General features: G+C 53.0%; 1 protein-coding gene across 3 annotated transcripts in view; it reads right to left on the bottom strand.

The window, feature by feature from the left end:
• Nucleotides 1-12,548, bottom strand: part of HSF1 (heat shock transcription factor 1) — a 79,724-nt gene that overhangs the window by 37,341 nt on the left and 29,835 nt on the right. For all 3 annotated transcript variants that reach the window (XM_082284769.1, XM_082284770.1, XM_082284771.1), the window contains 3 exons: nt 11,670-11,794; nt 8,091-8,166; nt 4,780-4,841 (listed from right to left, as the gene is read on the bottom strand). In XM_082284769.1, the coding sequence (XP_082140895.1) occupies nt 4,780-4,841; nt 8,091-8,166; nt 11,670-11,794 (263 nt within the window). The remainder of the gene's footprint in view (nt 1-4,779; nt 4,842-8,090; nt 8,167-11,669; nt 11,795-12,548) is intronic.

The raw sequence follows: 12,548 nt of genomic DNA, 5'->3' as shown, positions 1-12,548 counted from the left end.
GAGAATCCATCCCACAGAATCCATCCCGCAGAATCCATCCCAGAGAATCCATCCCGCAGAATCCATCCCAGAGAATCCATCCCGCAGAATCCATCCCAGAGAATCCATCCCACAGAATCCATCCCGCAGAATCCATCCCACAGAATCCATCCCGCAGAATCCATCCCACAGAATCCATCCCAGAGAATCCATCCCGCAGAATCCATCCCAGAGAATCCATCCCACAGAATCCATCCCGCAGAATCCATCCCACAGAATCCATCCCAGAGAATCCATCCCGCAGAATCCATCCCAGAGAATCCATCCCACAGAATCCATCCCGCAGAATCCATCCCAGAGAATCCATCCCGCAGAATCCATCCCGCAGAATCCATCCCACAGAATCCATCCCAGAGAATCCATCCCAGAGAATCCATCCCAGAGAATCCATCCCAGAGAATCCATCCCACAGAATCCATCCCAGAGAATCCATCCCAGAGAATCCATCCCACAGAATCCATCCCACAGAATCCATCCCGCAGAATCCATCCCACAGAATCCATCCCAGAGAATCCATCCCGCAGAATCCATCCCAGAGAATCCATCCCAGAGAATCCATCCCGCAGAATCCATCCCACAGAATCCATCCCACAGAATCCATCCCAGAGAATCCATCCCGCAGAATCCATCCCACAGAATCCATCCCGCAGAATCCATCCCACAGAATCCATCCCACAGAATCCATCCCAGAGAATCCATCCCAGAGAATCCATCCCGCAGAATCCATCCCAGAGAATCCATCCCACAGAATCCATCCCGCAGAATCCATCCCGCAGAATCCATCCCGCAGAATCCATCCCACAGAATCCATCCCGCAGAATCCATCCCGCAGAATCCATCCCACAGAATCCATCCCAGAGAATCCATCCCACAGAATCCATCCCACAGAATCCATCCCGCAGAATCCATCCCAGAGAATCCATCCCACAGAATCCATCCCAGAGAATCCATCCCGCAGAATCCATCCCACAGAATCCATCCCGCAGAATCCATCCCGCAGAATCCATCCCACAGAATCCATCCCGCAGAATCCATCCCACAGAATCCATCCCGCAGAATCCATCCCGCAGAATCCATCCCACAGAATCCATCCCACAGAATCCATCCCAGAGAATCCATCCCACAGAATCCATCCCGCAGAATCCATCCCAGAGAATCCATCCCACAGAATCCATCCCACAGAATCCATCCCAGAGAATCCATCCCAGAGAATCCATCCCGCAGAATCCATCCCACAGAATCCATCCCACAGAATCCATCCCAGAGAATCCATCCCGCAGAATCCATCCCACAGAATCCATCCCACAGAATCCATCCCGCAGAATCCATCCCGCAGAATCCATCCCACAGAATCCATCCCACAGAATCCATCCCACAGAATCCATCCCACAGAATCCATCCCGCAGAATCCATCCCGCACATCCCACAGAATCCATCCCGGAGAATCCATCCCAGAGAATCCATCCCACAGAATCCATCCCACAGAATCCATCCCAGAGAATCCATCCCGCAGAATCCATCCCACAGAATCCATCCCACAGAATCCATCCCACAGAATCCATCCCGCAGAATCCATCCCGCAGAATCCATCCCACAGAATCCATCCCGCAGAATCCATCCCGCAGAATCCATCCCGCAGAATCCATCCCAGAGAATCCATCCCAGAGAATCCATCCCGCAGAATCCATCCCACAGAATCCATCCCAGAGAATCCATCCCGCAGAATCCATCCCACAGAATCCATCCCACAGAATCCATCCCAGAGAATCCATCCCGCAGAATCCATCCCACAGAATCCATCCCGCAGAATCCATCCCGCACATCCCACAGAATCCATCCCAGAGAATCCATCCCAGAGAATCCATCCCACAGAATCCATCCCACAGAATCCATCCCGCAGAATCCATCCCAGAGAATCCATCCCGCAGAATCCATCCCAGAGAATCCATCCCGCAGAATCCATCCCGCAGAATCCATCCCAGAGAATCCATCCCGCAGAATCCATCCCGCACATCCCACAGAATCCATCCCGGAGAATCCATCCCACAGAATCCATCCCGCAGAATCCATCCCAGAGAATCCATCCCGCAGAATCCATCCCGCAGAATCCATCCCAGAGAATCCATCCCACAGAATCCATCCCGCAGAATCCATCCCACAGAATCCATCCCACAGAATCCATCCCGCAGAATCCATCCCGCAGAATCCATCCCACAGAATCCATCCCGCAGAATCCATCCCGCAGAATCCATCCCGCAGAATCCATCCCGCAGAATCCATCCCGCAGAATCCATCCCAGAGAATCCATCCCGCAGAATCCATCCCGCAGAATCCATCCCAGAGAATCCATCCCACAGAATCCATCCCGCAGAATCCATCCCGCAGAATCCATCCCAGAGAATCCATCCCACAGAATCCATCCCACAGAATCCATCCCAGAGAATCCATCCCACAGAATCCATCCCAGAGAATCCATCCCAGAGAATCCATCCCAGAGAATCCATCCCGCAGAATCCATCCCAGAGAATCCATCCCGGAGAATCCATCCCAGAGAATCCATCCCGCAGAATCCATCCCAGAGAATCCATCCCGCAGAATCCATCCCACAGAATCCATCCCACAGAATCCATCCCGCAGAATCCATCCCACAGAATCCATCCCACAGAATCCATCCCAGAGAATCCATCCCGCAGAATCCATCCCGCAGAATCCATCCCACAGAATCCATCCCAGAGAATCCATCCCGCACATCCCACAGAATCCATCCCAGAGAATCCATCCCGCAGAATCCATCCCACAGAATCCATCCCGCAGAATCCATCCCACAGAATCCATCCCAGAAAATCCATCCCGCACATCCCACAGAATCCATCCCAGAGAATCCATCCCGCAGAATCCATCCCAGAGAATCCATCCCACAGAATCCATCCCACAGAATCCATCCCAGAGAATCCATCCCAGAGAATCCATCCCACAGAATCCATCCCACAGAATCCATCCCAGAGAATCCATCCCGCAGAATCCATCCCGCAGAATCCATCCCGCAGAATCCATCCCAGAGAATCCATCCCGCAGAATCCATCCCGCACATCCCACAGAATCCATCCCGGAGAATCCATCCCACAGAATCCATCCCACAGAATCCATCCCACAGAATCCATCCCAGAGAATCCATCCCGCAGAATCCATCCCACAGAATCCATCCCGCAGAATCCATCCCGCAGAATCCATCCCGCAGAATCCATCCCGGAGAATCCATCCCACAGAATCCATCCCACAGAATCCATCCCGCAGAATCCATCCCAGAGAATCCATCCCACAGAATCCATCCCGCAGAATCCATCCCGCAGAATCCATCCCGCAGAATCCATCCCGCAGAATCCATCCCAGAGAATCCATCCCGCAGAATCCATCCCACAGAATCCATCCCAGAGAATCCATCCCAGAGAATCCATCCCAGAGAATCCATCCCGCAGAATCCATCCCGCAGAATCCATCCCGCAGAATCCATCCCGCAGAATCCATCCCAGAGAATCCATCCCACAGAATCCATCCCAGAGAATCCATCCCGCAGAATCCATCCCACAGAATCCATCCCACAGAATCCATCCCAGAGAATCCATCCCAGAGAATCCATCCCACAGAATCCATCCCACAGAATCCATCCCAGAGAATCCATCCCGCAGAATCCATCCCACAGAATCCATCCCACAGAATCCATCCCAGAGAATCCATCCCAGAGAATCCATCCCAGAGAATCCATCCCGCAGAATCCATCCCACAGAATCCATCCCACAGAATCCATCCCACAGAATCCATCCCGCAGAATCCATCCCAGAGAATCCATCCCACAGAATCCATCCCGCAGAATCCATCCCGCAGAATCCATCCCAGAGAATCCATCCCGCAGAATCCATCCCGCAGAATCCATCCCGCAGAATCCATCCCACAGAATCCATCCCAGAGAATCCATCCCACAGAATCCATCCCGCAGAATCCATCCCGCAGAATCCATCCCAGAGAATCCATCCCGCAGAATCCATCCCAGAGAATCCATCCCACAGAATCCATCCCAGAGAATCCATCCCACAGAATCCATCCCACAGAATCCATCCCTGAAAATCCCTCAATCCCATCCCCCATTCCCAAGCCCGCGATTCCCGGTATTCCCGGCATTCCCAGCACTCCTGAGCCTGCCATTCCTGGTATTCCCAGTATTCCTGGCATTCCCGCCATTCCCACCTTTCCCAATTCCCACCATTCCCATTCCCATTCCCCCCATTCCCACCATTCCCATTCCCAATTCCCCCCATTCCCATTCCCACCATTCCCATTCCCCCCATTCCCACCATTCCCATTCCCAATTCCCACCATTCCCATTCCCACCATTCCCATTCCCATTCCCCCCATTCCCATTCCCACCATTCCCCTTCCCCCCATTCCCATTCCCCCCATTCCCATTCCCATTCCCATTCCCCCCATTCCCGCCATTCCCATTCCCGCCATTCCCACCATTCCCATTCCCCCCGTTCCCATTCCCATTCCCACCATTCCCATTCCCCCCATTCCCATTCCCCCCATTCCCAAACCCCACCAGATCCCGTTTTTCCCTGGATTCCCCCCCCTCTCCCTCCCCCCCCCCCGAGGATATTCCAAGGAATTCCTCCCCCCTTTCCCGAGGCTTCTTGGGATGGGGGATTCCCGAGGGCCGGAATTCCCGGGATTCGGGGATCCCCTCACATTTTCCGCTTGACGCCCAGGATGCGATTGGACTGGACGAGCGAGATCAGGAACTGGATCAGCTGCGGGAAAGGCGGGAGCGGCCTCAGCGGCACTGGGATGGACTGGGAGAGACTGGGAGGGGATTGGAAGGGACTGGGAGGGGATTGGGAGGCACTGGGAGGGGACTGCGGGGGACTGGGAGGGGACTGGGAGGCACTGGGAGGGACTGGGAGGGGATTGGGAGGGACTGGGAGGGACTGGGAGGGACTGGGATGGGGTAATGGGGTACTGGGAGGGACGGGGAGGGACGGGGAGGGACTGGGAGGGGACTGGGAGGGGACTGGGAGGCACTGGGAGGGACTGGGAGGAGATTGGGAGGGACTGGGAGGGACTGGGAAGGGACTGGGAGAGACTGGGAAGGGACTGGGAGGGACTGGGAGGGACTGGGAGGCACTGGGAGGAGATTGGGAGGCACTGGGAGAGACTGGGAGAGACTGGGAGAGACTGGGAGAGACTGGGAGGGGATTGGGAGGGACTGGGAGAGACTGGGAGGGAACTGGGATGGGGTAATGGGGTACTGGGAGGGACGGGGAGGGACAGGGAGGGACTGGGAGGGGACTGGGAGGGGACTGGGAGGCACTGGGAGGCACTGGGATGGACTGGGAGGCACTGGGAGGGACTGGGAGGGGACTGGGAGGGACTGGGAGGGACTGGGAAGGGACTGGGAGAGACTGGGAGGGGATTGGGAGGGACTGGGAGAGACTAGGAAGGAACTGGGATGGGGTAATGGGGTACTGGGAGAGCACTGGGAGGGACTGGGAGGGACTGGGAGAGCACTGGGAGGGACTGGGAGGGACTGGGAGCAGGAATTGGGGCTGGAAATTTGGGAATTGTGGGCGGAAAATCCGGAATGGGGCTGGAAAAGTGGGAATTAAGGCTGGAAAATCGGGAAGGGGGCCGGAAATTGGGGGATTGGGGCTGGAAATTTGGGAATTAAGGCTGGAAAACTGGGAATTGGGGCTGGAAAATTGGGAATTGGGGCCGGAAATGTGGGAATTGGGGCTGGAAATGTGGGAATTGGGGCTGGAAATGTGGGAATTGGGGCCGGAAAATCGGGAATTTGGGCTGGAAATGTGGGAATTGGGGGCGGAAAAGTGGGAATTGGGCTGGAAAATCAGGAATTGGGGCTGGAAAATTGGGAATGGGGCTGGAATTGGGGCTGGAAAACTGGGAATGGGGCCAGAAATGTGGGAATTGGGGCGGGAAAATTGGGAATTGAGGCTGGAAAATCGGGAATTGGGGCTGGAAAATCAGGGATTGGGGTAGGAAAATCGGGAATTGGGGCCGGAAATTGGGGAATTGGGGCAGGAAAATCGGGAATGGGGCTGGAATTGGGGCTGGAAAAGTGGGAATGGGACTGGAAAATTGGGAATTGGGGTAGGAAATTTGGGAATTGGGGCTGGAAAATCGGGAATTGGAGCTGTAAATGTGGGAATTGAGGCCGGAAAATCAGGAATTGGGGCCGGAAATGTGGGAATTGGGGCTGGAAAATTGGGAATTTGGGCTGGAAATGTGGGAATTGGGGCTGGAAAAGTGGGAATTGGGGCTGGAAAATTGGGAATGGGGCTGGAAAAGTGGGAATTGGGGCCGGAAATGTGGGAATTGAGGCCGGAAAAGTGGGAATTGGGCTGGAAAATCAGGAATTGGGGCTGGAAAATCGGGAATAGGGCTGGAAATTTGGGAATTAAGGCTGGAAAACTGGGAATTAGGCTGGAATTGGGGCTGGAAAATCGGGAATTGGGGCAGGAAAATCGGGAATGGGGCTGGAAATTTGGGAATTAAGGCTGGAAAAGTGGGAATTGGGCTGGAATTGGGGCTGGAAAAGTGGGAATTGGGGCTGGAAATGTGGGAATTGGGCTGGAAAATCAGGAATTGGGGCTGGAAAATTGGGAATGGGGCTGGAATTGGGGCTGGAAAAGTGGGAATTGGGCTGGAAAATCAGGAATTGGGGCCGGAAATGTGGGAATTGGGGCTGGAAAATTGGGAATGGGGCTGGAATTGGGGCTGGAAAAGTGGGAATTGGGGCTGGAAAATCGGGAATTGGGGCCGGAAATGTGGGAATTGGGGCCGGAAAATCGGGAATTTGGGCTGGAAATGTGGGAATTGGGGGCGGAAAAGTGGGAATTGGGCTGGAAAATCAGGAATTGGGGCTGGAAAATTGGAAATGGGGCTGGAATTGGGGCTGGAAAAGTGGGAATTGGGGCTGGAAAAGTGGGAATTGGGGCTGGAAATGTGGGAATTGAGGCCGGAAAAGTGGGAATTGGGGCTGGAAAATCAGGAATTGGGGCCGGAAAATCGGGAATAGGGCTGGAAATTTGGGAATTAAGGCTGGAAAATTGGGAATTGGGGCTGGAATTGGGGCTGGAAAAGTGGGAATTGGGGCAGGAAAATCGGGAATGGGGCTGGAAATTTGGGAATTAAGGCTGGAAAATTGGGAATGGGGCTGGAATTGGGGCTGGAAAAGTGGGAATTGGGCTGGAATTGGGGCTGGAAAAGTGGGAATTGGGGCTGTAAATGTGGGAATTGGGGCAGGAAATTTGGGAATTGGGGCTGGAAATGTGGGAATTGGGCTGGAAAATCAGGAATTGGGGCTGGAAAATCAGGAATTGGGGCCGGAAAATCGGGAATAGGGCTGGAAATGTGGGAATTAAGGCTGGAAAACTGGGAATTAGGCTGGAATTGGGGCTGGAAAAGTGGGAATGGGGCTGGAATTTGGGCTGGAAAAGTGGGAATTGGGGCTGTAAAAGTGGGAATTGGGGCCGGAAAATTGGGAATGGGGCTGGAATTGGGGCTGGAAAAGTGGGAATTGGGGCTGGAAAATCGGGAATGGGGCAGGAAAAGTGGGAATTGGGGCTGTAAATGTGGGAATTGGGGCAGGAAATTTGGGAATTGGGGCTGGAAAATCAGGAATTGGGGCTGGAAAATCAGGAATTGGGGCCGGAAAATCGGGAATAGGGCTGGAAATTTGGGAATTAAGGCTGGAAAACTGGGAATTAGGCTGGAATTGGGGCTGGAAAATCGGGAATTGGGGCTGGAAAATCGGGAATGGGGCTGGAAATTTGGGAATTAAGGCTGGAAAAGTGGGAATGGGGCTGGAATTGGGGCTGGAAAAGTGGGAATTAGGGCTGTAAAAGTGGGAATTGGGGCCGGAAAAGTGGGAATTGGGGCTGGAAAATCAGGAATTGGGGCCGGAAAAGTGGGAATTGGGCCGGAAAATCAGGAATTGGGCTGGAAAATCGGGAATTGGGGCCGGAGAAGGGGGGGCTGACCTTGTTGACCACCTTCTGCTGCTGGGCGTGCTTCTGGCGCAGGCTGGCCACCTCCCGCCACAGCGCCTCGTTCTCGCTGCCCCGAACGGATCCCGCCGGAAAACGGATCCCGGGGAAAAGGATCCCGGGGGAAAGATCCCGGGGGAAAGGCGGGAAAAGGTTCCGTGGGAAAAGATCCCGGGGGAGAAGCGGGAAAAGGGGGTTGGGCAGATCCGGCCCCGTTCCCGTGATCGACCCCCGGATCCATCCCTTGGATCCGTCCCATGGATCCACCCCTTGGGATCTACGCCCTGGGATCCATCCCTTGGGATCGACTCTCTGGATTGACCCCTTGGGATCAACCCCCTAGATCCACCCCTTGGGATCTACTCCCAGATCCATCCCTTGGGATCCACCTCTTGGATCCATTCCCTGGAGCCATTCCATGGGATCGACCCCCTGGATTCATCCTAAGGATCCACCCCTTGGATCAACTTCCTTGGATTCATCCCCCTGGGATCCATCCCTTGGGATCCACCCCTTGGGATCTACCCATGGATCCATCCCTCGGATTCATCCCTTGGGATCCACCCCTTGGGATCCACTCCCGGGATCCATCCCTTGGATTCATCTCATGGATCCACCCCGTGGGATCTACGCCCTGGCATCCAGCCCTTGGGATCTACCCTTGGATCAACTCCCTTGGGATCTACCCATGGATCCATCCCTGGATCCATTCCCTGGATCCATCCCTTGGATCAACCCCTGGATTCATCCCTTGGGATCCACCCCTTGGGATCTACTCCTGAGATCCATCCCTTGGATTCACCTCATGGATCCACCCCTTGGGATCTACTCCTGAGATCCATCCCTTGGATTCACCTCATGGATCCACCCCTTGGGATCTACGCCCTGGGATCCACCCCTTGGGATCGACTCTCTGGATTGACCCCTTGGGATCTACCCTTGGATCCATCCCTGGATCCATCCCATGGATTCATCCCTCGGATCCATTCCCTGGATCCATCCCTTGGATCCACCCCTTGGGATCAACCCCCTGGATCCATCCCTTGGGATCTACACCTGGGATCCATCCCATGGATCCATCCCTTGGGATCAACTTCCTTGGATTCATCCCTCGGATCCATTCCCTGGATCCATCCCTTGGATCCACCCCTTGGGATCCATTCCCTGGATCCATCCCTTGGGATCAACTTCCTTGGATTAATCCCTTGGATCCACCCCTTGGGATCAACCCCCTGGATCCATCCCTTGGGATCTACACCTGGGATCCATCCCATGGATCCATCCCTTGGGATCAACTTCCTTGGATTCATCCCTCGGATCCATTCCCTGGATCCATCCCTTGGATCAACCCCGGATCCATCCCTTGGATCAACCCCTGGATTCATCCCCGGATCCATCCCTTGGATCCACCCCTTGGGATCAACCCCGGATCCACCCCTTGGATCCATCCTATAGGATCTACTCTCAGGATCCATCCCTTGCATCAACCCCGGATCCAGCCCGGGATCCAACCCCTGGATCAATCCCCCGGATCTGCCCCAAAACCAGGAAATCCCCAAATCCTGAACACCCCAAATCCCAAACCCGGGAAAGGCCTGAAACCAGGAAATCCCAAATGCAGGAAATCCCAAAATCCAGGAAATCCCAAAACCAGGAAATCTCAAATCCAGGAAATCCCAAAATCCAGGAAATCCCAAATGCAGGAAATCCCAAAATCCAGGAAATCCCAAACCCAGGAAATCCCAAATCCAGGAAATCCCAAAATCCAGGAAATCCCAAACCCAGGAAATCCCAAACCCAGGACACCCCAAATCCAGGAAATCCCAAACCCAGGAAATCCCAAATCCAGGAAATCCCAAAATCCAGGAAATCCCAAACCCAGGAAATCCCAAACCCAGGAAATCCCAAAATCCAGGAGAATCCCAAATCCAGGAAATCCCAAATCCAGGAAACCCCAAAATCCAGGAAATCCCAAATCCAGGAAATCCCAAACCCAGGAAATCCCAAAATCCAGGAAATCCCAAACCCAGGAAATCCCAAAATCCAGGAAATCCCAAAATCCAGGAAATCCCAAACCCAGGACACCCCAAATCCAGGAAATCCCAAATTCAGGACATGGGAAAAGGGGGAATAGGATGGGGGAACACCGGGAGCAGCAGCGTTATCCCAAACCCTAAATCCCAAATCCCAAATCCCTGCAGCCCAAATCCCAAATCCTCTCTATCCCCAATCCCAACCCCCTCCATCCCAAACCCCCATCCCGATCCCAAACCCCAATTCCCTCCATCCCACACCCCAAACCCCAAACCCCAAACCCCAACCCCCAAATCCCGATCCCGATTCCAAACCCTGATCCTGATCCCGATCCCAAACCCCAAATCCCAAACCCCGATCCCAATTCCAATCCCAAACCGCAAACCCCAAGCCCCAAACCCCGATCCCAAACCCCAAACCCCGATCCCAAACCCCAAACTCCAAACCCCAAACCCCAAATCCCAATCCCAAACCCCGATCCCGATCCCAGACCCCGATCCCAAACCCCAAACCCCAATCCCAAACCCCAAACTCCAAACCCCAAATCCCAAACCCCAAACTCCAAACCCCGATCCCGATCCCAGACCCCAAGCCCCAAACCCTAAATCCCAAACCCCAAAACCCAAACTTGGATCCCAAACTCCAAATCCCAAATCCCAAACCCCAAGCCCCGATCCCAAGCCCTGATCCCGTACTGTTTCATGGCCAGCAAAGCCTCCATCCCAATTCAATCCATCCCAAACCCCAAATCCCAAACCCCAAACCCCAAATCCCAAACCCCAATCCCAAACCCTGGTCCTGATCCCAATCCCCAATCCCAAACCCCAATCCCAATCCCAAACCCGATCCCGATCCCCGATCCCAAACCCCGATCCCAATCCCAATCCCAAATCCCAAATCCCAAACCCCGATCCCAAACCCCAAACCCCAATCCCAAATCCCGATCCCAAACCCCGATCCCAAGCCCCAAACCCCAAATCCCAAACCCCAAACCCCAAATCCCAAACTCCAATCCCAAACCCCAAACCCCAATCCCAAACCCCAAACTCCAATCCCAAACCCCAAACTCCAAACCCCGATCCCGATCCCAGACCCCAAGCCCCAAACCCTAAATCCCAAACCCCAAACCCCAATCCCAATCCCAAACCCCAATCCCAAACCCCAATCCCAATCCCAATCCCAGACCCCAAACCCCAAATCCCAAACCCCAAACCCCAATCCCAAACCTCAAACCCCAAACCCCGATCCCGATCCCAAACCCCAATCCCCAAACCCCAAACCCCAAACCCAATCCCAAACCCTGATCCCGATCCCAGACCCCAAACCCCAAATCCCAAACCCCGATCCCAAACCCTGATCCTGATCCCAATCCCCGATCCCAAGCCCCAAACCCCAAACCCCAATCCCAAACCTCAAACCCCAAACCCAAACCTCAAACCCCAAACCCCGATCCCGATCCCAGACCCCAAGCCCCAAACCCCAAACCCCAAACCCCAAATCCCAAATCCCAATCCCAAATCCCAAATCCCGATCCCGTACTGTTTCATGGCCAGCAGCCGCGAGTCCAGGCTGTCCTGCTTGCCCCTCATGGCCTGCATGTCGGCCAGCAGCCGCGCCACGCTGTCCTGCCGCACGCGCACCTCGTCCCCCTTCAGCCCCGACACCTGCAAATCCCACAATTCCGGGCACTCCGGGAAGTTTTTGGGAATTTTTGGGATTTTTTTGGGATTTTTTAGGATTTTTTTTGGGATTTTTTAGGATTTTTTTTGGATTTTTTAGGATTTTTTTTGGATTTTCTTCCGATTTTTTTTTGAATTTTTTCAGGGTTTTTTTTGTGTTCTTGGACGTTTTTAGAGGCCTTAGGGAGTTTGGGCATTTTTAGAATTTTTGGGAATTTTGGGGAAATTTTTGGGGAATTTCTGGGAATTTTTTAGGATTTTCTAGGTTTTTTTCGGATTTTTTTGGGATTTTTGTTAGATTTTTTTTATTATGATTTTGATTTTTTTGGGGGGATTTTTTTTGGGTTTTGGGCCATTTTGAGAGGCCTTGTGAAGTTTGGGAATTTTTGAGAATTTTTGGGATTTTTTGGGATTTTTTTTGGATTTTTTTGGGAATTTTTTAGGATTTTTTAAGATTTTTTGGGGGGATTTTTAAAGGATTTTTTTAGAATTTTTTTTATTTTTTCAGGATTTTTTTGCACTTTTTTGATTTTTTGGGGGTTTTTTTTGGGTTTTTGGGCCATTTTGAGAGGCTTTGGGGAGTTTGGGAATTTTCACAATCTTTGGGAGTTTTTAGAAATTTTTGGGTATTTTGAAGAATTTCTTGGGATTTTTTGGGGATTTTTTTCAGGTTTTTCAGGATCTTTTTAGAATTTTTTCAGATTTTTTGGATTTTTTTCTTGGATTTTTTTTGGTTTTG

This window comes from Coloeus monedula, assembly GCF_965178545.1.
Source record: "Coloeus monedula genome assembly, chromosome: 1".
In the NCBI taxonomy this organism is placed as follows: Eukaryota; Metazoa; Chordata; class Aves; order Passeriformes; family Corvidae; genus Coloeus; species Coloeus monedula.
This window is presented reverse-complemented; position numbering and strand designations above follow the sequence as displayed.